The following is a 24,623-nucleotide window of genomic DNA, read 5'->3' as shown; positions in this document are numbered from 1 at the left end:
CTCATTTCCTGTCTGTAGCACATTTCCCTTAATTTGGATCTTTCTGGTTGAGGCGGCTGTGCTACAGACGGGTTTGTTCTCCCCCGAAGGCTGTCTGAGTGATGGCGTGTGCCCTGTGGACGGCGAAGGGCGGCCGACACCACCGGCGTTAGCTGGGTTTGCTCAGTGATTCACTGCCCTGTGACGGGGAGACGCGCCAGCCAGTGCCTGCAGATAACGCAGTCTCTCCTGGCCTTAGCTTCCCCGTGCAAATAGTGGCAGGACTAGTCCAATGTTCCTGTCTACAGATGAATTTTGCTCTAATATTGTCATTTTTCAACCAGCATAAATTGAGCAAATTTTATTATTTGTGGTGTAAGAGTGGAAAAAAAAAAGGTCTGGATGCATCGGCTCAGATTCATCTGCTGCTCATGGGGGCGGGAGCTGAGCTTCGAGAGTTGCAGATGAGTGGTGCTAAACTCACCAATCATCTCAAAGGTCCCGCCTTCCCAGCCAATCGGCTTCTGCTATCCTCCTGCAGTCTGACGCACTCATCTCGCATAGCTGCACCCAGCCAACCGGGTTTCCTGCCGGCCGCTGACAACACAAGCTAGCCTGTTCTCTCCAGCAGCAGGGAGCTTCATTTTCTGCTCAGTTTTTGTGCTAAAATGGAGGCTGCTCCGTTGCCCTAAGTGGATTGCCCTTCTGCTATATCGTACATGTTGAAATGTAATACAGCTGGCAGCAGGATGATTGTGGATACATCAAATTCCAGTGACTCCTGTCAGCCTGTGGCCCTTATGCACTTCAGAGGTGAGTACGTTACGTTTGTCAGGGCAGGAGTGTGTTTGTGTGTAACATCCCGCTGGTCACGGTGAGCGCGGCAGATCAGAGCAGAACTGCCCTCTTTGATCCCCAGCAGCTTTCTGCTTCACTTCCTGGCTTGGATTTCCATCCAAAGGGGCGAATGCACCGCCGATCTTGACAGACAGAGAGTTTTGCAGGAGCATTGCATAGCTCAGGGAGGGGGGGAGGGGCGGGGAGGGAAAGGGGGGGTTGGTGACAAACTGATTTTTTTATTTTTTTTTTTTCCCCTTTTTCTTCCTACTACCCGCCTTGTGTCCCTCCCCCTCCAAGGCAGCTGATGTCAAAGGAAGTGAGTGCAGAACGCTAGGGCTCCGCTGTTGCTATGGTGCTTTCCTGTCACATTGTGTGTGTGTGTGTGTGGCTGTGTGTGTGTGTGTGTGTGTGTGTGTGTGTGTGTGTGTGTGTGTGTGTGTGTGTGTGTGTGTGTGTGTGTGTGTGTGTGTGTGTGTGCTCATCTGCGTGCGTGCCCATGTCTGCATGCATGCCGGTGTCTGCGTGCATGCATGTGTGTGTGCCAGTGTCTGTGTGTGTGCGTTTCTGCCGGTGTCTGCGTGTCCTTGTCTGCATACGCATGTGGTGCTGGGTAGTAAACCTGCTGTGGTCACTGTTCCCTGTTAGAGACCCCAACACTTGCGGGCAGCCATGCATCTCTCAGCATGTCTGTTCTTATCTGGTGGGCCCTCTTGTCTAGAGCCGCTGTTTATGTCCGGCCTGCAGCAATGGCCTTTGTGTTGGGATGAGCACCTTCGCATTCATTGCTCATGACCCTCGGTGGCTGGTTTGCCAAGGACGTCTCGCTTAAGGCAAATTCTGGTGATTTTCCAGTGACAAATGTGTAACTTTTTTTTCAATCAGATTTTGTATCTTCTGCGTCTGCCTGCTGCTTGTTAAATGGAGTGGCCTGGTGCCTCATTGGCAGGTACTGCTGTCTCATACCCCGTGTTACGGGTTTGAATTCTGCTCTTTCTCTCTATGGAGGTTTTTGATTTTCCTCTTATTGTGACATTTCTCTCTTAATCATTAAAGCAGTCTGTGATGGTGCTGTACAAGTGTCTGTGTGCATCAGGCATGACCAGTCTTACCCAGAAAGGGCCGCTGTGTGTGCAGGTTTGCACTGCAGCTCCCTAATTAGATCACTAATTAGAGGACTGATTGGCTGAAGAGTCCTCACACCTGGGTTTGAACAGCTGACCTAAAGGTTACCCCAAAAACCTACACACACACCGGCCCTTTGTGGATAAGATTGCCCCCCCCCGGTGTATGTGCTCTGTGACTGGCTGCCCCCAGGGTGGACCCCCACCTTGCGGCCTGTGCACTCTGCAGCCCTCTGTTTAATGTCACAATGAGTCTTTCCTGTTCTGGTGACTTAACTACCAGGCTGCTTTCCCTGTCACCATTGACTCAGAATGTTCGCCACGCAGCCAAGCTAACCTCAGACTAAAGGACTGAACAGCTCTGCTTCTTCCTCTGAACATTAGTGTAGTGCTTCTATGCAGCCTAAAAGCATGGTTCATGCTGTTCTGCTCATGTTAAATGTGAATTTCTGTGAAGTCTTGGAGCAACTGGGGTGCATTGAAAATTCTTTGACTCTAGGTCGTGTTTTTTAGACTAAAAACGGGGAGCGACTCTGACCCACCAGCTCCTCATGTTACTGCCCAAATTTTACAACAAAATGGTATTTACCTTTGTTTGCTTTTTAAACGCAGTATATTTTTTTAATCCTACATGGCTTCCAGTTAGGTGGCAGTGGTGGCCTAACGGTTAGGGACGCGGACTTGTAATTGAAAGACTGCTGGTTCAAATCCCCGACCAGCAAGGCACCACTGAGGTACCCTGAGCAAGGCACTGCCCCCCCAAGCACTGCTCCCCAGGCGCTGAATTAGCTGCCCCCTGCTGTGTCATGATGTCACATACGGGTTAAATGCAGAGGACATGTTTTGATGTTGTGCACTGTGTGCTGTGGTGTGTCAACAATGACCACTGATCAACAAATTCTAATGTATTTAACTCTTCCTTTATTTTGCCTCCTTGAAACCCAGAAATTATTTCCATGTAAGTTTTCCGATTTAAGGAGTTGCTGCAAAGCCTCACACTTGCTGTGTGTTTCAGAGAGACAAGGATGTTTCTTGCAGTTTGTCATTGGCCAATGAGCTGGTTACACAGGACCCGTTAATATGTAGAGCAGAATCCTTCATATATTCATGTTATAAATGAACAGCTCTCTGCACCTTGAGCTCACTGGCATGCCTTACCAGGCCAGTCTGCTGCCCCTGGTGTCTAACGTACTGTCTTTTGGAGCTCATGGGCTACCTGGTACCCAGTGTTCTTGGTGCCTGGCCATATAAGGGTGACATCACCTTGGTGCTGTGGGGCTTCCATGGCAAGATCAGGCTGTGCTTCTGCAGGGTGGAAGTGCTCCATGTCAGTCCAGTTTGGGAAAGCAGCCATTTTGGAGCTGCAGGTGCCCTGAGAAGGTGCCCTGCCCTGTGGGCTGGTCTCAGCATGTCACTTCCTTACGGCTGCTTCTGTAGCTGACACCCCCCCCCCCCCCCCCCCCCCGACATCATGCTGCTGCCTGTGTGCTGGATGGTCTCTGCTCACCTCTGCAGCTGGACAGCGGAGGGAGTGGGAAGTGAACCTGGTGTCTAAGTGTGTTTGCACGCTCGCCTTCTGGACACCTGAGCTGAGCAGCCTCGCACGGCAGAGCAGTGTGTGTGAACAGGATGCCTCAGTAACGATGAGCGCCTTCCTGCCTGCTGATCCTTTGCTGGATGTGTAGCTCTCCATGAACTTGGGCTCAGTGTAAAGACTGCAGTTTCTCAGATTCTAACTCTTTTGGCTTTTGACTTGGATCGGACAGTAAATCAGCTCCCGTTTTCTGTTTGGTTTTGTCTATTTCAAATCAGGCAATTGAAGCATTTGATTGTCATTGTGTAACACAACAAAATCGCTTCTATGATGTGATATTTTTAAGTATTTAGGATAATTTTATTTGTTTAGTTGGCTAATGGTTTATTGCAGTGTCAGTATAAGATTGTATGAAAGCAGTGGTCCTCCCTGTCTGGCCTGTATGGTGAATCATGACGCCTTTCAGCCAGTGTCTCAGCATTCAGTCATTAAGCAGCACAGCCACTTTATGTGTTCCTCCGCTGCTTCATCTCCCACTGAGGTCATCCTGTCCGGCACAGTCACTGGACGTTGGCTGCCCAGTGCAATTGGGCGTCCTCATCCTTGCTGAATTCCTCTGCTTTGGCCTCATGCAGCCGTTTTGCTGTAAGTCAGGGTGTCGATCTGTTGTAGGCCGGTACTCGTAGCGACTCCATGTTTGAGAATTTAAATTTTGAGTTCTTTCATTAAGGCATTTAAGAGCATCATCTGACCACACCGACAGACTCGCAATGGGCAATCAGTGAGTTAGACACACGCTGAGTTTGCCGGCAGCATCTGTGACGTTATGCATCTTTAAAGTGGGGAAAAAGCCAGACTGTTCCTATTAGTCTTGTGCATTATGATGTAACATCACTGTCCACCTCGAAGTAGATGTGCAGCTGCATATTCATTAGCGATTCCAAACCTGTTTATACAGGTGAATGCACTGATGTTACACGCCCTGCTCATAGGAGGAGCAGCAGTGTTTGTATTATAAGTCCTTGTCCTTAACCACAGCACTTCTCTCTAAGAATAGTTTATAAAATGCTTACAGATGCTTCAACTTGAGTTCCTCGTGTCCTTTACATTCAGCGCCTGCTGCCTCTGACTCCAGACCTCTGATCAATGTATTTATCAATGATTATGATTAGGGCTGATCAATTTGGGGAAAATATGTAATCACCATTTTTTTCTGACCAATATTGCGACTTGATTTGTGATGTTTTTTAAAAGTCAGTTCAGTATACAGTGTGTAACAGATTTTAAACATGATGCGGCATTACCATATGTGGTACCTTCAAAATATTAACTGGCCTATGTTCTAATGCAAGATTGAGAACTTAGACGCATGATGGAAGCAATTCATACGCGCATCTGTTACTTTTAACCACTGAGTATATACATCAGGTCTTTAGTGGTCCGGTTTACACATATTTAAAAATCAAGCCACAAGTAACCTTAACTGTTTAGACCTTTATTGAACACCTGACTCGCTGTTCCCAGATTATGCCACATACTCTACATCTGAAACAATTTACTATAAATTTAAGACAAAATATCTTAATTGTTGTTTTATGGTCAGGCGACCCAAACATCGTAAAGTGATTGCAAACACAGCACTTAAAACGTGCATGTAAAAATGCAAACAGTACTAGGCTGCTTTTTCTATCCTTAGTAAAATAATAATGTTTCCTGCAAGTCCCACGTACATGAGGGTTAAACCGTGTAGGAATGTCACCTTGTGGGCCATCTGCTGCCCTCTGGTGTCAGGTTGGTGTCATTCAGCGACAGGTGGCTGCGGTGCTGGGCCTTTCATCTCCCCAAAGCATGTATGAATAACCATCAACGGCATGAGGACTCCCAAGCCCAGAGCCGTGACCCCTCTCCCATTCCTTCCATAGCCCAGCCATGATCTGTGTAATAGTCGAAGCATAATGTGACTGTTGCCCCTCTCCCTGCAGATGTCTCCCCGGCAGAGCAGGAGAAGCTCTTTGTGCAGAAGCTGAGGCAGTGCTGCGTGCTCTTCGACTTCGTATCGGACCCGCTGAGCGACCTAAAATGGAAGGAGGTGAAGAGGGCGGCGCTCAGCGAGATGGTGGAGTACATCACGCACAACCGAAACGTCGTCACGGAGCCCATCTACCCCGAGGTGGTGCACATGGTGAGCCAGTCCAGGGCGCCTTGGCCGACCACGGCGGCACTTGGCAGCGGCTAAATGAATCTAGTTTTTATTCGTTTTTGTTTTGTTTTGTGGTTTTTTTCTTTTGTTCGTTTTACCTTTGGGGCCCATCAGTGAAACAAAAGCAATTAGGTAACAAGAAGGCTGTGTAGCGCGTTGATGACATTGCTGTCACAGCTGAATGTCCACCTGCTATTTTTTTTTGTCCCCCACCCACCCAGACCACAGGATCTGCTTTGATCTGTTGAATATCTGCATGAGAATAAGCCTGGTGCACCTTTCATATCCCCTTCACTCTTCATGAATACACCTTGGAATCCTTTGCTTTGGAGGTCGATGTAGCCATGTGCCATTTTTTTTAGTTTGTTTGCTAAGTGAGCGATTAATTCTTCCTCGTGGTTTGTCTGACGTGTTGCTTTATTTTATTTTTTTGATCATTCTCTATGTGGCAAACAGGGGAAAACATCTATTGCATTTGAATTCAAAATCATTTGATTTCGTTTGAGTCCCTGAAGATAGACAGATGACTGCATTTTGACGATGGTGTTCTTCAGCCGTTTTATTTTTATTAAATGCTGTCTTCCAAGTTGGGCAGTAAATTTTATGTTTTTCAATTAGCAAATTTGATATTTATATAAAAGGTTTTAGGAATGAATTGTCTGATATTAATAATTAGGGATGTAACAATACACTCAGCTCACAATTCGATACAATTCACCATTCACAATAGTTCACAATACAATTTTCTCAAGATTTTTTAGCAGAATGAGCTGCAGACAAATTTATTCAAAAATATTCCTTTTTACCTTTCTAAGCTGTGCCGAATGCGTCCTCTTCTTAATAGTGCAACTGAAATTGAATAAAATACTGTTTTAAAAAAATCCCAAATCAAGATAAGTAAATATATTTTAAAAAATCTTCAAATGAATATGCGAAGGCTTGCATGTGCAGCTTTTTAGCGCGGTTTGCCCTTTGAATAATCTCCGCTCTGGCGGTGGTGACGGGCTCACCGTGGTGCCGGTGGACATGCTGATGTGTTCATTGTGCTGTTTGTGTGTTATCCGTCTCTTACAATGTCTGCACAGTTTTTGTCTTGTTTGTGCTTTTCTCGCTGTTTTCGTTTGTTTACCGGAAAGCTAAAACGCTGCCACACCGCTAGTTTAAGATCGCCCGGTGCATCCATCCATCCATCCATCCATCCATCCATCCATCCATCCATCCATTCATCCATTCGTCCATTTTCTGAAACCGCTTAAGGTCAACTGGGGTTGTGGGGGGGACCGGAGCCTATCCCAGGAACAATAGTCGCAGGCGGGAACCAACCCCAGGCAGTTGCCAACACACTGCAGGGCACACACACTCACACAACTGCAGGGCCAATTTAGACTCACCAATCAACCTTTTGGACCGTGGGAGGAAACCAGAGCCCCTGGTGAAAACCCACGCGAACACGGGGAGAGCATGCAGATTCCACACGGAAAGGACCCGGGACTGAACCTTCTTGCTGTGAGGCAGCAGCACTAACCACTGCGCCGCCACACTGCGCCGCCACACTGCGCCACCACACTGCGCCGCCACTCCGCCCGCCGGTGTCTCCTCAGTTTCAAATTTGCTCGCCATCTCACGTTCGGTCAAAACGAAAAACTGACGTTCGACGTGAATGCGCAGTGTTCTTCTGTTAAAGTACTGTGAAGTATTCATAAAGTAGCGATTCATTTTCCACATCAGCCGGTTTAAATCGTCATACATTTCCATCGATTTTTAACCGATTCGCGATTCATCTTTACATTACTATTAAGTGTAATATAATCGTGTAAAATCTAGAAAGGTTTGATAAGCTTAGAGCTGAGCCCTCCTGTGAAAGTGCTGACAGTTTGCAGCATCACTTCGCCCTCTTGCCTCTCATTGTTGTTGTCTTCGGTCGCTTTCTCTCCCTCTTCCACGTCAGTTTGCTGTGAACATGTTCAGGACTCTGCCGCCATCATCCAATCCCACGGGGGCGGAGTTTGATCCAGAGGAGGATGAGCCGACGCTTGAGGCTGCCTGGCCGCACCTGCAGGTATGACTGACTAGCGATGAATCTGGGTTGCTGTTAGTATGCTGTTACGTTTGACGGGAGTGCGATGGGCGTCAGATGTGCACAGCTTTACGCTGGTGATATTTAAAATGATCTCACAATCTGTGTAGTACAGCCTTTATTTCAGTGCATGTATTTATCATTTTTGAACCCTTCTTCCCAGCTTGTGTACGAGTTCTTCCTTAGATTCTTGGAGTCCCCAGACTTCCAGCCAAACGTAGCTAAGAAGTACATCGACCAGAAGTTTGTCATGCAGGTAGGAGGCCTCACCTCCGCCTCACCGGCGTGACAGTGAAGATATACACCAAAACAGGCGCCCCACTTTCTCTTTCTTCCCTCCCAAACAGCTGCTGGAGCTGTTTGACAGCGAGGACCCCCGGGAGAGAGACTTCCTGAAGACCACGCTACATCGCATTTACGGCAAATTCCTGGGGCTGCGTGCTTACATCAGGAAACAGATCAACAATATATTTTATAGGCAAGCCTTGCTGTGCGCGCTGCTTGTAACCTGTTTAATGTTTTTAAACGACTTTTTAGTCTCATGTTTTTAAACGACTTTTTAGTCTCATGTTTTTAGAGCCTGTGCATTTTTTTACCCTTCATTCATACATCTGATAGTTCTTCCCGAAGCCGCTTATAATAGCCTTGGATTCCAAACCACAGCCGTCGTTTGCTCAGTGCTCTTCTTTCTTTTTTTGGACACTTTGGGAAAACTTTTATTTTTCAATTTTATTTCCATAGGTTCATTTACGAGACGGAGCACCATAATGGAATTGCAGAGTTATTGGAGATATTGGGCAGGTGTGTGCTCTCTCTCTGGTTGATGAAACAAAAACTAAGATGTAATGATTTCATTACATCCATAACTCATTGAAGAATTGGCTAGTGTTTTGATCTGTACTACCTGTATGGCTGCATGATACCTGTATGGCTGCATGATATCACATCGCCATTATATGGCGCATGCATAATAATGTCCAGGGCTTTAGGTGACGGGCGTAAACATTTGTCCGGACGCCGGCTTTTTGGTGCTGGCGGTAATTTTTGCAGGTTAAAGTCTGACACGTTTATTAAACATAAGGATACGCCAGATTAATACAGAACGCTGACTTTTGGGAAATAATATGCCTCTCGTGGCTTGTGTTTTGTGTGTCTGAAGGTTATTTTTGTGAATTTCTTGTATGAGTGTAGATGTTCCCCCAGCCCCCAGGTTACAGGTTAAAATATAATTGTGGCGCCATTTTAAAAAGAGGAGAAGCAAAATAATTTCTTTTCTCTCGTTTGCAGTATAATCAATGGCTTTGCCTTACCACTCAAAGAGGAGCACAAGATTTTTCTGTTAAAAGTCCTGTTGCCGTTGCACAAAGTCAAGTCACTCAGTGTCTACCATCCGCAGGTATGTTCTACTTGCCTGAGTCATTAATGACTCGGCAGTCACTCAAAACCTTTAGGGACGGCTTGAGCTTTCATTCGTAAGATAAAATGAGTTTTTTTTTCCTTGTGCCTGTACTTAATCGCCATTGCTGTATTTCTTACATTGTAGCTGTTATTGACCATCACTGCGAGTTTCATGTGTGTCATTGTAGCTTCGGTGGGCCTCCCATAAGCATGGAGGTCCTGCTTATAGAATGTGATGCAGCATTTTAATGTATAAACAGTATATAACCGTTACTGCTGCCCCCGCATCTACACATCCGCAATAGGAACAGGGTTCATACAAGCGGCTATGTCTGATATAAATACCCAGGCAACTGAGTGCTGTTCCAGTGACAATCTGTAGTCTTGCAGTGAGGCATCTCTGATGGTGCTTCTGTGAGCAGGGTTCTGTAGTAACCTCTGTGTAGTGTTAGGCGCGTTATTGGCAGGCTGTGTTATTCTGTGTCACTCTGCCGTTTGGCTTGACCCTGCTCGCCCACGCGCCCCTTGCAGCTGGCGTACTGCGTGGTGCAGTTCCTTGAGAAGGACAGCACACTCACTGAACCAGTAAGTTCTGTTACCTGCTGTTCTCTCTGAGTTTCCTGTGCATGTTTCAGTTTTTAGTGCTTATCGAGGTATTAACATATTCAACTTGAATGAAGCGATGGTCCTTCCGATGGTCTGATGGCCGTCCTTCTTGTGAGTGTGTAGCTCAGGGGGCTCAGCCTCCGTGCCTGTCATCAGAAGGTCGCCGGTTTGAGCCCGACCTCGGCACGTCTGCTGGTCATTGAACAAGACCCTTAACTCCCAGCTCTCTGGCTGCTGATATGGGTGGCTGCCCTTTACAGCCAGCTTGCTGTCCTCTACAGAGAGCAAGCTGGGGGAGGTGTACAAAGAATTTCCCCATGGGGATCAATAAAGTATTAATAATAATGTTATTAATATTGTTGGTAATAATAATAATAGCAATAATAATAATAATATAACAATAATAATTATAATATTATAGGAGATGCATACTAATGGTATTTTGTTCTAGGTGTATTTAAATTATTTGTGTGTCAGATGAGGGCGTCTGTGCACCACTGACTTGCGTGTTGGAAATACCCACATCCATTCCTGCTTCTAGCTGCGGTGCTGCATGTCCGCTAATCAGTGTTGCGGATTTGTAGGTTGTCATGGCTCTTCTGAAGTACTGGCCAAAGACCCACAGCCCAAAGGAAGTGATGTTCCTCAACGAGCTGGAGGAGATCTTGGATGTGATCGAGCCCTCAGAGTTCGTGAAGGTCATGGAGCCTCTTTTTCGGCAGCTGGCCAAGTGTGTCTCAAGTCCGCACTTTCAGGTGACCTGAGGTTTTTAAGGCAGACTAGATGTTTAGGGGATTTGTTTGGTATAGCCTGATCTGGTAAAGGTGACTGAGCAGTGCCCCCTTCAGGTTGCAGAGCGAGCCCTGTATTACTGGAACAACGAGTACATCATGAGCCTGATCAGCGACAACGCGGCCAAGATCCTCCCCATTATGTTCCCGGCTCTGTACCGCAACTCCAAGACCCACTGGAACAAGTACGATCAGCCCATGTCATTTGATAGAATGAGTATGAAGAACATGCAGGCAATCAGAGGGCGGTCATCAGCTAAAGCTGTTTTATTACCAAACCACATAGTCCCACATTTACGTTTCCTGCCCCTTGTTTCGTTCTGAGATGCCAGCATTGCCGGCTCACTTGTGTTTTTTACAGGACCATCCATGGGCTGATCTATAATGCTCTGAAGCTCTTCATGGAGATGAACCAGAAACTGTTTGATGATTGTACCCAACAGTACAGGGCAGAGAAGAATAAGTAAGCTGGCTCTGTGCGGACTGCACACTGCACCTGTCCCTCTGTGTGATGTGCACAGTGAGAATGAGTGAACCCTGGCATTTTCACTGGGGGACTCTGGAATCGGCACTAGCAGAACATGAACTGTACGTTTGGTTAGCTGTGCACAATTCAGTGTTTTGCATCATGGCAGATCATTTGGGCTCCTGTTTTGCCTGTATGTACTGCATTCATGTGATAAGGAAATTGTACGAGTTTATAAAGAGGTTTTGAACACACCAGTCACCAGTGTTACCTGAAACTTTGCTATTTATCGTCACTTGCATTGTTTTCTAGAGAAAAGGCTAAATCGAAAGAGAGGGAAGAGGCCTGGCTGAAGATTGAAAATCTGGCAAAATCGAACCCACAGGTAAGAGGGGCTGCAGCTGTTCCTGTACGTGCAGCTCGGCTCAATGTGCTTCTGTTTGTTCACCACACATCACGCAACAGCTCTGATAGTGGACTAGCCCATATTAAATCTCTTTTTTGAGAATTTAACATGTGGTATTTGTCATTACTTTCCTCTTTGTCTAAGTTCATGCATCATACTCTCGTCATGTGACCTGCTGTGTCCTCGGAGAGTGCCTTGGTAACGCAGGTGTGCCAACGCCTTGGCACTCTGCCCAGCAGCATCTTTCAGTCTGAGTGCTTTTTTGATCCTTGAATCCAGTTTTAATGTGCCCTCCTGGTGGCAGGGTTCCCATTACAGTGTTATAGTCATAATGGATGTGCAGTTACAATAGTCTAAGCAGTTGTTTTTGTTTGCTGAGTAATCGCCTTTTGTGGGTGTTTTTGTTTTGTTTTTAAACACTAGTTCCTTGTGTGTGCTGATTCTTCTGGCCTCAGTAGTCCAGTAGATATGGAAACAGATGGTCCATTGATAGAAGATGTTCAGATGTTAAGAAAGACTGTAGAGGAAGAAGCGACTCAGGTAAACCGGGGTTTTGTCTGCATCCTCCTGCCTTTGGTGTTTTGAACTGACAATTCAGTGACAAAAAGGGAACAGGCAGTAGCCAGTGTGTGTACACATGCACTTGAGTTTAGTTTTCCACTGTTTCCATAGTTGTCTGGATGACTAATAATTTGTGTGTTGCTATATATCTCAGTAGGCTGTCTACAAACTGCTCTGTAGCCAAATGTTGTGGCTATAAATTTAAAGTCATCTTGGGAGAGACCACAGTTAATGATTTAACAAACAATTTAAAATTGCTCGGGAATGAATATATCAGGAATTGTATTAGATTCTTACCATAAAAATCCCGAAAATTTGGCAGGAACTTCATTCTCTGCCAATTCCCAGTTGGCCGCACAACACGCTGTAAATTTCTTACATGTCAATGTAAATTGCACTTTGGACCATTGTAAGATAAACCTTTACAGTGAATATATGCCCTTACTGCAGCATGTTCTCGTGCAAACTATTACTGTTTAGAGGGATTAGTTATGTCAGTTTTGCCTGAGAAGACTGTAGCCTTTTGTTTGTGTAACAGTGCATGTAGGAGTGGGCGAAACTGCAATCATTATTCAGGTCACGATTTTCTCTTTGTGTTTGCAAACCAGCCAAGTTGTGATGTGAGTAGCAATTAACCATTTAAAAGCCACTTGACCTGCAGCTCTATCCTCACAAAAAACACTGCTTGTAGCATTATAATAATAAACTTTATTATTATTGTATGTAAAATACTGTACATACTATACAAAGTGACTCTGTTAAATCAATTGACAAGCATTTTGCTCAGTTTTTTAACTTTAACAAGTTTCAAAAGTGTTGACTACTAATGAACATGTATCACTTTGGTCAATATCTGTGCTCTTCTGAACTCAGTTTCTAACAAATACAAACAAATAATAGATTAAAAAAAATAATTGCGTCGCCACCTGTCCTACAAATGGTATCTTTGCAAAGTGTGCAATTGAAGTAGATTGATCCATGATGGATTTTATAAGTCTTAATCATTTTAACACAATAGAAATGGAACCAATTCTTCCACAGCAGCCAAGCCACACACACTGTTCATTCCATAGCATAGCTGACCCATCTATGGAACGCGTCTTGTTTACTGCACGACATGTACAATATTTGAAGCAGTCTGATTATATGCGTTTTTTTTTTATCATTTAAAACTTTTTCAATTGCGACCCACTGAAACGGATAATTGACAAAGAAGTGAGAGCTGCGACGTTCGAATGCTGAAATTGCTTTGATTCACTTTGATCTGTCTTTGCTGCATTGCTGCTGGCTCTGAACACGCAGGCATCGCGTGATAAGTGCTTCCTGGTTTGTTATGATAGTATTAAGTCGATCACTTTCAGTGAGCATTTGTTGGATGCTCAGCCTAGCCGCACTTAAACCTAGTGAAACACCTCGACAGCATGTATGTTTGTAATGAGCGGTTTTCATTAGATGGATGTTGCTTTGGACAAAAGCATCTGCTAAATACAAGTAAATATAGTGCGAAATTGCGATTCTCGCAATAACTCTAAAAAGCTGATTGTGGACACTTATGCTGAAGTTGCACTATAGTTGTAAAGGCTTCCTATGTAGTATAGTGCTTGGTGGAGTACTGAGATTTAGTGATATGGTCAAAAGTTATACCTCAACAGATACATTTTAGGCAATAAGTATGTCATCCTGAGCTTTTTCTATGTTTTCTAATTTGTCAGCCTGTGATAACCTATGTGTCTTGGAACTGCCCACTTTGAATTAAATTTGGATGCACGTACTGTCTCAAAGTGAGACGCATTAACTTCTGAGTTTCTCATCTCTTCATTTCATATTTCTTGACATTTTGGCAAGTGAGAATATGAGCAGGTGGCTCTTATCTGGGTTAGCTTAACCAGTGTTTGCCCGCAATGCCTGTAGGGCAGACAGCCGTGCACACGGCCATGTGGTCATCCATGTCTTATGATTTTACTCATTGTTCTGATCTCTCGCTATATAAAAGCCACATGATTTATCGACAGACTGGAAAGCAGGATCATTGTGAGCGGTGCACTGGTTAATTTAGTGTGTGTCCTCCATATAATCAGGAGACAATCAGGAGTCTCTCTTTAGATTGCAGGCATGTTTTTTTGCAGCACAGAAACATTGGGGGCAGTGAAAATGCCCCATGTGTCTCCAGAACAACATCAGCTGCACTTGTGGAAGTTTGATATTGGGAACTATACGTTCTGAAATGTTGCTTTGAAAGCTGTCAGATGATGTGTGTTTCACATCTGAGCTTCTGTGTAGATAGATGTGTGGCAGCAATTTGGCTGTAACACCCCCCCCCCCCCCCCCCCCCGCCCCCCAGCTGCAGAGGGACCAGTACCTGGAGCGGCCCCTAATGCGGCGCAAGTCTGAGCTGCCTCAAGATATCTACACCGTCAAAGCCTTGGAGACCCACCGCCGCGCTGAGGACATGTTCACCCCTCACGATGGGCGCTAGGCCCCTCCCTGCCATCTGGATCAGCTGCAACACTGACACAGGACCAGCTGGGTGTGTCCCAAGGATGCCACCTTCTATGGACCCGCCCCTTTGTGGGCCAGCCCCGCCCCCTGCTCCAATCAAGCTTTCTCGTTCCGCTTTCTCAGGTGTTCTGTTACGATGTTTTTCTCTGCCCCCTGCCCTCCCTATGACTTTCGTTTTTCTTTATTTTGTTTTGTGCCTGATCGTGGCGTTACACAGGAGATGACCTGTTGGTGGAGAGCCCAGTTTAGTGCAGCATGTGGTATGGGAAAGGGCTGAGCTGTTTGGTTTTCTCATTCTCTCCTTCTCACATTGAGAACTGGCCGAGAGCTGCTGCTGTGGGACCTGCCGCTCCTTCACACGTGCAGCCCAAGGAAAGCAGTCTTTGTGAAGAGCTCTGTGTTATTTCCAATACATGTTTTAATACTTTGTTTTCTACTGGGGATATTCAGCTCTTTTCGCCTTCAGATCCAAATAGGAATCTCTTCCTTTAGAGAGTGTGTCCTGACCTTCGGCCCGTCCAGCAGCAGTCCGTTCAGCAAACTCCTAGAGCCCCCGTCTGACTCCCTCTGCTCAGTTTTATTTGTGCCATGATTTTATTTTTTAAACTTTCCATTCATGCATCTGTGCAGCTTCGCTCTGAACTGATGTACATATTGGTGGTTCAAACAATGGTACATTGCTATAGCAGGGAGCAACAGTTTGGGGCTTGTTGGCAAAACGTTACATGTCTGTATAAATATCTAAATATTTTTTTTGTATAAAGTGTAATTTTTTTTTTTTTTTTTTACATTTTAGCAACAAGCTCTTATTTTATTTATTGTATTTTTAAAAAATTCCTTTATACTGCAGCTCCAGTGGCCTTGCAGATTGGCGTCTGACTAGAGGGGAGGCATTTAGTGAGCTTAGTCCCGTGGAATTCTGCGCAATACGGAGCTGGATTCCTGCAAACCGAGTGTCAGTCTCAATATTGACGTGGCAAATGGATGAAAATGTCTTTAACCTTTCTGGTGTTTGGGACCGATTCTGGAGTTATAATGTTTCATTAAATCTCATTTCCTGTGTGGCAACTAGAAAACCTTAAGCTGCCGCTTAGCCCCCACTCCGTATGTTTCTCTTATTCAGTTAGCAGCCAATATGATTGACATAGTGAGCAGGTTGGGGGGGGGCGCTATTCAGGAGCCCCTGGGAGTAACTGGAGCAAAGGGTATGTATGCCACCAAAGCGGCCATCTGAGCTGTAAGTCATGACTACAAGAATGTTCCTGGTGCTCTGTTCTACCTACACTGAGGCAAGGAGCTCTTTGTGTGTGTGTGTGTGTGTGTGTGTGTGTGTGTGTGTGTGTGTGTGTGTGTGTGTGTGTGTGTGTGTGTGTGTGTGTGTGTGTGTGTGTGTGTGTGTGTGTGTGTGTGTGTGTGTGTGTGTGTGTGTGTGCGTGCCTGCCTTTGGGACGGAGAGATTAGGGAACGGTATTGGACGAAATAAAACTAAACCTTTTATGTTTCTTTTTAAATTTGACCATACATTTGCACATGTTGAAATCAGCTCAAGCCTGATTTGTGACAGTTTGCAAAAGGCTGAACTTGCGAAGAGCCTGTCGAATTAACTAGAGAGCACTTCCTGTAAAACTTGAACCGGCGTTTTGATTCTTGTGTCCTTTAGCTGGCTCCGTCTGTCCGCCGTCTGTCCTGTCTGACTGATTTTTGTTATTTTCTAAAATGTAAATGACACCATCCTCTTCCAGGCTGTTCTGGATGATAAAGGTGCTCCATCTCCCCGTCTCACATTTCTGAGTGGTAATGTTTCTTCTCCATTGTTTGAACCTCCATCAGTGCCCCCCCCCCCCCGTAGGGCTTTGTCGCCTCCAGCGGTCGCCCTGCATTTTGACCACAGAGTTCGACATGTTGATTGTAAAGTGTACGGCTTACAAACATATCCAGCGAGATTGATTTTTGAAAATATTCTTTCCCTCTGCAATACGTCACTCTTATTAATGGTCAGGGCTGCATTTTCATACTCAACAGCCTTTTTTTCTGTGTTGCTGCAATTTAAAAAAACTGGTACCTGGGAAGAGCAGAGATCATGCGGCGTCACACTGGCACCTCTGGGCCACATTTTACATGCATTTTCCAAACTTCGGTAACATGAAGTTACATAAAGTGTCCTTTAGTATGCATCATTTACTAAATGGCGTCATCTAATATTGTACATATAATGTACTTTGTTTTATGTAGTGTTATCTATTAAACAGTAAATATCATTTTGTACAAAATTGTCCTTTGTACAGAATAAAACAATGGCAGAACTTCACACAGTGGTTATGTTACACTTTTGAAAGAAGCTAATGCATACTGTAAATTGGATATTGGTGATTGAATATTGCTTTAGGATTTATTACTATTTACTAAGCTGTGACAGATGTGAAAGTGATTAGTCATTATTCACACACCATGGTGCACCACAAAATGCGTCCTCTGCATTTAACCTATGTGACATGGTGGATACCAGCTAATTTAGCACTTAGGAGCAGTAGCTTGCTCACAATACCTCAGTGGTACTTTGTTGAGATTCTAAGTAACCATCTTTCAATTACAAGTGTGCTTCCCTTATTCAGTCTTACCATCGAAGTGAAATTTTAGCAAAAAAAAAAGATTTACACGTATGTATGTGTGTGTGTGTGCATGTATCAGGCCAGAATTCACATGAATCATCCTGAATTCTAGGTTCAATCAGGTTTATTGGACAGAATCTTCAGTACCTTGCAGTTTCCCCCCATTATAGAAGCCTCTGATCACTCCATAGATGCTCAGCATTTTTCCATGCCGGTTGAAAACAGCCTCAGCAAGATCCTGTCCCCCCCTCCTTGGGTGTTCTGGGGCCACCTGATCGCTGTTTCCTTGACCTCTTCAAACTTATCGAAGGGCTCCTCCTCCACCTTGACGATTTCCCTCACTTCAGGTATCCACCAATGAGTTCTAAGATTACTGCCACGAGGGACCCTGGCAGACTAATGGCCACATCTCCTTGCAGCTGCCACAATGACTGAACATGGCCCATTCAGACTGCACCTTTGACTTCACCTGATAAATGGGAGAAGTGTTTCTAAAGGTGTGAGTTGAATTCATCTCACACAAAAGTTTAAAGCAGATATTCCCAGCGAACACGGACTGCTTGTTTTGGATTTCCTGGTCAATCTGGGCTCCTCCTCATATGCTGATTCTAAATCAGTAAAATATAGTGATTGCTTGTATTGGTCAGCTCTGCCGCCTCTGCTTGAGGGTCGAGAACAAACTCCAGTTGAATTATCAATAAGCTTTGGCCTACTGAGTGCTGGTACCACATTTAAGAATGTCTTGGTATTCAAACATGTGCGAATATCCCCAACACTTTTAAACCATCACCACCCTGAAATGATAAAAGGCAAGATGGATCCATGCTTTGATGTTTATGCTAAATTCTGACCTTAAGATCTGAATGTTGCAGAAGTCAAACCTTATCTGACCAGGCATTGTTTTTACAATCCATCCATTTTCGTTTTGCTGAGCCTCTGCCAATTGTAGCCTGTTTCCTGTTCTTAAGTGACAGGAGTGGCACCCAGGATAGTCGTCTCCTGCTGTAGACCATCTGCTTCAAGGTTCGACGTGTTATATATGCTATTCTGCATACCAAGTGGTTATTTGAGTTACTGTTACCTTTCCATCTGTTTCAACCACAACCACTCTGGCCATTCTTCGCTGAACTAGAGAACCACCGTTCATTGGATGTTTTTCCAGCCCATGAGTTGTAAATGTTAGAGCTGATTTTGTGTGAAAATCCTAGAAGATCAGCAATTTCTGAAATACTCATACCAGCTCGTCTGGCACATTCAAAGCTGCTTAGAGTCACCTTTCTTCTCTTTTCTAGTGTTTAATGTGAACATTAATTGACCAGCTTCTGATCTGTATCTGCATGGTTTTATACATTGTGCTGCTGACATATGATTGACTGATTAGATACTTCCTCTAACAAGCTTCAATAACAGGTGCGCCCAATAAAATGGCCAGTGAATGCAAGTCAAGACATATTATTTATATAGCACTTTTAAAAACAACCACTGGTTGACCAAACTGCTTTACACCAATAAAAACAATAAGCGTAAAAAGCTAGAGGGGGGGAAGCAAATTATATAAAACAAATGAAAGGAAGTAAAAATATAATAAAAAAAACATTACACTTACACAAAAAAAAGATACACAGCACATTTATCTAAGATGCTAAGCAAATGAACAAGTTTTTAGCCTTGACTTAGAACATTCAGTGGTTGGGGCAGATAGGACATACAGAGGGAGTTTGTTCCACAAAATGGGCCTGGCTACTAAGGAATTGTGGTGGCTCTCGCTGAAACGGCCGGTTGGTACTGAGAGCAGCAGCAGATCAGATGACCTCGGGGCTCTCTGTGAACAGTACGGATGTATGAGATCACTGATATAAGCTGAACCGTCATATCTGGAGGCATGAGGTAACCGTGCCACATTATCTTCATCATCATCATCATCATTATTATCATTATTATTATTATTATTATTTACAGGTAAAATGACAAAGCTGAATGGTGATATGTGTAAACATGATGGTGAACTTGAATAAAGACAAAAAAAGTCGAAACAAACAAAACTGACCCAGTATATAAATGGTGGAGATCCAAGAATGGGAGATCTGTACGTTTTACGGCACCTTTGAATACCGAACTAGAGCCAACCAATCGGCATAAAGGCTGTTCCATGGTTTCAATCAGGTAGTGCTTATGTGTATAACAGAACATGGACGGCACAACCTTCATTTGCTTTCGCTTTGAACGCAAAATTAGCTATGTCTGGTCGTGGAAAGGGAGGTAAGGGGCTTGGAAAGGGAGGCGCTAAGCGCCATCGTAAAGTCCTTCGTGACAACATCCAGGGTATTACTAAGCCAGCTATTCGCCGTCTTGCCCGCCGAGGTGGTGTCAAGCGTATCTCCGGTTTGATCTATGAAGAAACCCGTGGTGTGCTGAAGGTGTTTCTGGAGAACGTCATTCGCGACGCCGTTACCTACACCGAGCACGCCAAGAGGAAGACCGTCACCGCCATGGATGTCGTGTACGCTCTCAAGCGCCAGGGCCGCACTCTGTACGGCTTCGGCGGTTAAGCGTGAACGCAACAGCGAGTGAATCTACAAACCCAAAGGCTCTTTTCAGAGCCACCCACTTCATCCTGAAAGGCAAATCAAGTATTGCGTGCTATAACTGTGTGGGTGTTTCGCTTAAAGACAATGGTGTGCGAATGAACTAGCAATTTCGCCGAGCAAAACGCTTGAATCTATATCTCCTTATCGATGTTTCTACATAACTGGTGCAGTATGTGTAAAATACATGGAAACCGGCAAAAAATGCGAGTTTATGAACTTTATTTTGAAGACTTTTCATTAAATAAAGTGGAATAGAATCCACCCCAATAAGCGCACAGTTTTTCTGCCGGCTCAGGTCACCATTTCTGTCCGGGTTACTGTTCTATTAGGCTGATTAACAACCATGGAAGTGTGGCCGTGAATCGTTTGATCAACTACATTGACACAATATAGTGTCGACTCCTCATTTGTGCTGAAATGCTTCAATTAAACGGCTTGGGCTTCGGCTTTTTTCGTAAATGAGAAGTGCTCGTTGTGTCCGTGTTACCTGCAGAGAAGTTAATTTGTGTTGATTTCTGCAGTGGCAGATTCGCAAAATCTTGGAGGGATCAAAATATGTTTAATGAGGCCAACAATTATATGGAGAATTATATGGTGCTGGTTAACCGTGCTCGAAGGTCAGCCTACGTTAAAATGGCTAAAGGCAACAAAATAAAATGCATACTACAAAATAAATACTACTATTTTACTAGTAAATTCATTAAAATACTACCATTTTACTTTTTGAGTTCCGGAGTGCAAAATGGCTGTGTATAAGAAAAAAGGCCTCATGAAAGGAGCAGGCCTTAGCCAATAGAGTTTGAATGCCATTTGGCGGTCTTTTACTGTCCAATGAAAAGACTCTCAGAGGTTTCCTGCCTGATTTGCATAGCATCATTATATAAAGAGGTCGAGTTATCCTGTTTGTCATTGCTCGTGTTTGACAGTGAGTAGGAACATGCCTGAGCCAGCGAAGTCTGCACCCAAAAAGGGCTCGAAGAAGGCAGTGACGAAGACTGCCGGAAAGGGGGGAAAGAAGCGCAAGAGGACCAGGAAGGAGAGCTACGCCATTTATGTGTACAAGGTCCTGAAGCAGGTTCATCCGGACACGGGTATTTCTTCCAAGGCCATGGGTATCATGAATTCTTTCGTCAATGATATCTTCGAGCGCATTGCCGGTGAGGCGTCCCGCCTGGCTCACTACAACAAGCGCTCCACCATCACTTCCAGGGAGATCCAGACAGCCGTGCGCCTTCTGCTTCCTGGCGAGTTGGCCAAGCACGCCGTGTCTGAGGGAACCAAGGCTGTCACCAAGTACACCAGCTCCAAGTAAAGCCCCTGCCGCTTTGCAAAAGAAACCAAAGGCTCTTTTAAGAGCCACCCACAAAGTCAGAAAGGAGCTGATGCCCTTATGTAGTTTAAAAGATTTTGTATTTTGGTTGTATGCTAAATTAGGAATGACTAATTGGGATGTTCTGAGCTTACTAGAAGGCTAGTGGTTCATCAATTCCGGGTTATTTTGGAGACTTCTTCACGTGAATTTCTGGAAGGGGGGGGGTTAACGATCCTAAAGGCTCCTCAATTATCTGTGGGTGTTTGATAATGGTGGGGGGTTATTTTGTTTCAGCGAGCTCATATTTTGCATGTGGTTTAGATCTAGGTACTTTTTTTATAAACTACAATTGTAGTTGTCGAGCAACTGGTTTTACACACATTTCCAAATACTGGGTTCTTGATGCATTCCTCGGTAGGAAGGTTACTTCCGAATGGTCCTGCACCCAACTGCTGGATTTTCCGAAGCTGTTCCTTTCTGTAGTATTGCCTTTCCCCTTTATTTGACCTTGTGTTGCGCAATCTGATAAGGTTTTCGATGCTTGTCCAGATCCTCCTCACAAATAAGTACCTGGTAAAGGACCTGATTTGAAGTCCTTACAGATTTCTCGACATACTTTAAATTCCCTGCTGCAGTGATACTGTAATGAGGGTGTGCCCTAATAATAATCGATACTTAGGGTTGTAAAACCTCATGTACTGCTAACAGGATTGGGGGCAGCGTGTAGGGAAATTGTCTTTACGCCTCCCACAACTTGCTCTTTTTTTTTCCATAGAGGAAGTTGTCTGCGAAGGGGCGTAGCGGTGCCCAGGGAGCTGGGGGTTAAGGGCCTTGCTCAAGGACCCACAGGCTGAGGCTGGGTTTGAACCTGTGACACGCTGCCCCCAATCCTGTTAGCAGTACATGAGGTTTTACAACCCTAAGTCAGTAGGGTTCAGTCTGGCTGAACTCATCTTTGCAAGTCTTGAAGAGCCTGGATGACAGGGATGCGTTTACCATAAGACAATGTTGGTGAGTTTTACTGCTGGCAGCCTGTTTTGTGCTCACTCAGCACCTGGGGAGCAGTGCCTGGTGGTGGTACCTTGCTCAGTGGTGCCTTGCATTAGAACCAGCAGCTTTTTCGATCACTAGCATGCTTCCCTAACCATTGCACCACTACTGCCCTAACATATTATTGATGTGAGAAAATGTGAGAAGTGTGGATGGAGGCCATAGCACTTTTAATATGACCATCAGTACAAAAGAACTGAAGTGCAATAAAAAAAAATCTAAATGGATATATAGCTTCTCTTACTACTTCATGACAACATTTTCTTGATTATTTCTCAAAAAGCATGAGCGTTTCTCAAAACATTATGCATATAGCACTAGTGTGGTTAAGCTGTAAATGTCTAAGTTACATAACGCTGCAAAATGGCAAGAAAGTCATGAAAAAGTAAATGAAACTGATCTCGGATGACAATCGTACAAGACCACTTGACTGTGTACTAAAACATTTGGAGATTCATTGTAAGCAATGAACAATTATGTTCAGCTGTCCACACATGATATCATCATGTAGGGATTACATTTGTCTCAAATTTTAGTTGTCATTTGAAAAATGAAGGAAAACCGAAAAGAACTGACAAAGCTTAAAAGGGGACATCTGTTGGGAGATATAGATTTAGAAATTATTTTTTATTATCAATAAAAAACAACTAATATCAAGGTAAGGCAAAAATGGTTTTGAGGTGTACATTGTAGCTAAATAATAGGCATTACTGTGATTGTAGGCAACATCAGAATTAAGCATCCATTATGTCACAAGTTGCGTGACACGTCGAGACAAGAAATGGGTAATGAGCGGAGTGCTGGTAATAGTCATTTCTACTTCGTTTTAAATTTATTTGATCTATTTTATCACTGTATTCCACTTTTTACATCTTGCATATCGTTTGGTTTATGGCATTATTCATTATCAGGGCATTGTATAAAGAAGTAGTGCGGGTACTTGGATAAGGTCTCAAGTGTGCTTTAATGAACTCGAGGTTGATCCGTTTTAAAAATTGGGGGATGACATAACGAGAACACGACCACCTTGTTTAAATACAAAGAGTCTTCCTGTAACCTGCTACCCCGTATGCGGTCTTTAGCTATAATGTTTTAATGTGTTATTTCCCCTAAAATCAAAGCAAAAGACGTGAACGTTAGCCAATCTTCAGGGTGGAAGTAAAGTTTTTGAGAAATTCAAATAATATCCAGTGGGTTCACTGGAAAAACACAGCTTACAGTCAAACGGACAGATCTTATATTAAGGCCGCCTGTGTTAGTAAACACTAATACAGCTCATCGGCTGATTTTAAAGCAGTTTTGCGCGAGGAGAAAACACAAGTGAAAGCGGCGTCGCGCGCTTCTCAGACAGCGCCACGTAGGTTGAGTCTACATGGTTCTCATGTCGAGTTTAAGGAGGACCCACCGTGACGCACCGGTACGAACAGACCAGTTTCGCTGACTGTGTGGCACATCCGAAAGTGAAGAGTTAATAGGAAAATGGCAGAAGTCGCTCCAGCTCCCGCCGCCGCTCCGGCTAAAGCATCCAAGAAGAAAGCGGCACCTAAGCCGAAGAAATCAGGTCCCAGTGTCGGGGAGTTGATTGTGAAGGCTGTGTCCGCCTCCAAAGAAAGGAACGGCATGTCTCTTGCCGCTCTGAAGAAGTCTCTGGCAGCCGGCGGCTACGACGTGGAGAAGAACAACTCCCGCGTAAAGCTAGCGATTAAGGCTCTGGTGACTAAAGGGACTCTGCTTCAGACCAAGGGAACCGGCGCCTCTGGCTCCTTCAAGCTGAACAAGAAGCAGAGCGAAACCGTCAAGAAGCCCGTGAAGAAAGCCGCTCCTAAAGCCAAGAAGCCAGCAGCAAAGAAACCCGCGGCGGCGAAGAAGCCCAAGAAGGCGGCGGCTTCAGCAGCCAAGAAGCCGGCAGCTGCCAAAAAGTCTCCCAAGAAGGCAAAGAAGCCGGCAGTAGCCAAGAAAGCGACCAAGAGTCCAAAGAAGGCGAAAAAGCCGGCGGCAGCAAAGAAGGCCACCAAGAGCCCGAAGAAAGCAAAGGCAGCCAAGCCTAAAGTCGCCAAACCCAAGGCTACCAAAGCCAAAAGAGCCGCTCCCAAGAAGAAGTGAAGGGTTGGCTGCTGATTTCCAAACTTTGGAGAACAAAGGCTCTTTTAAGAGCCACCAACTGATCTCAGAAATAGAGCTTTATCTTTAAATTGTACTTCACCTAAACGATAATTTTGCACTCCAGAAACGTATGTCATGTAGGGAGGCGCGTACACAGAGACACTTCCCATGTTTCTTCCCATTATTGTTGTATGTTCACTGGTATTCCTTGTAAAATAAGATGAATTACTGCATATAGGAAATAAGTGAAGAATAATAATGAAATCGAAATGACTAAAAGTCTATTAATGTAACGTTTTAGATAGTAGCGAATAGATAATAGCGAAGATGTATAATAAGCATATAGCACGCTTTATTGTCAGGCATATTGCGTATAAACATTTTAATAGGAAATGTAAATATTACTTTGGAATTTTATGTTCACCCTGCCACCATTCAACATTCGATTTGATTGGACAGCATTAAAATAACGGGTGCAGCCAA

General features: G+C 44.5%; 4 protein-coding genes across 7 annotated transcripts in view; all 4 read left to right on the top strand.

Moving 5' to 3' along the window:
- The window catches only part of LOC125714361 (serine/threonine-protein phosphatase 2A 56 kDa regulatory subunit gamma isoform-like), a 28,012-nt gene extending 11,755 nt beyond the window's left edge, over positions 1-16,257 (top strand). The window contains exons 1-14 of one of the 4 annotated variants that reach the window (XM_048984894.1): positions 554-792; positions 5,457-5,656; positions 7,623-7,733; positions 7,915-8,007; positions 8,099-8,229; positions 8,493-8,552; positions 9,039-9,147; positions 9,681-9,734; positions 10,340-10,510; positions 10,604-10,731; positions 10,908-11,009; positions 11,325-11,397; positions 11,842-11,958; positions 14,321-16,257. In XM_048984894.1, coding sequence (XP_048840851.1) covers positions 699-792; positions 5,457-5,656; positions 7,623-7,733; positions 7,915-8,007; positions 8,099-8,229; positions 8,493-8,552; positions 9,039-9,147; positions 9,681-9,734; positions 10,340-10,510; positions 10,604-10,731; positions 10,908-11,009; positions 11,325-11,397; positions 11,842-11,958; positions 14,321-14,455 — 1,578 coding nt within the window. In that variant the 5' untranslated portion in view covers positions 554-698 and the 3' untranslated portion in view covers positions 14,456-16,257. Of the gene's footprint in view, positions 1-553; positions 793-5,456; positions 5,657-7,622; positions 7,734-7,914; positions 8,008-8,098; positions 8,230-8,492; positions 8,553-9,038; positions 9,148-9,680; positions 9,735-10,339; positions 10,511-10,603; positions 10,732-10,907; positions 11,010-11,324; positions 11,398-11,841; positions 11,959-14,320 lie in introns of those variants that run through there. The other 3 variants (XM_048984892.1, XM_048984895.1, XM_048984893.1) reach the window with 3 other exon arrangements.
- A 3,052-nt stretch (positions 16,258-19,309) lies between these two features.
- Positions 19,310-19,936, top strand: LOC125714395 (histone H4). The gene has a single exon (XM_048984940.1). It carries the CDS (start codon positions 19,325-19,327, stop codon positions 19,634-19,636), a length of 312 nt encoding a protein of 103 aa, XP_048840897.1. The 5' UTR covers positions 19,310-19,324; the 3' UTR covers positions 19,637-19,936.
- Positions 19,937-20,597: 661 nt separating this feature from the next.
- On the top strand, positions 20,598-21,048 carry LOC125714390 (histone H2B 1/2). Its single transcript, XM_048984935.1, has one exon. It carries the CDS (start codon positions 20,613-20,615, stop codon positions 20,985-20,987), a length of 375 nt encoding a protein of 124 aa, XP_048840892.1. The 5' UTR covers positions 20,598-20,612; the 3' UTR covers positions 20,988-21,048.
- A 2,408-nt stretch (positions 21,049-23,456) lies between these two features.
- LOC125714371 (histone H1-like) lies at positions 23,457-24,418 on the top strand. The gene has a single exon (XM_048984911.1). The coding sequence runs from the start codon at positions 23,517-23,519 to the stop codon at positions 24,138-24,140; it is 624 nt and encodes a 207-aa protein (XP_048840868.1). The 5' UTR covers positions 23,457-23,516; the 3' UTR covers positions 24,141-24,418.
- Positions 24,419-24,623: the final 205 nt, after the last annotated feature.

Source organism: Brienomyrus brachyistius, chromosome 19 (assembly GCF_023856365.1).
Source record: "Brienomyrus brachyistius isolate T26 chromosome 19, BBRACH_0.4, whole genome shotgun sequence".
In the NCBI taxonomy this organism is placed as follows: domain Eukaryota; kingdom Metazoa; phylum Chordata; class Actinopteri; order Osteoglossiformes; family Mormyridae; genus Brienomyrus; species Brienomyrus brachyistius.
This window is presented reverse-complemented; position numbering and strand designations above follow the sequence as displayed.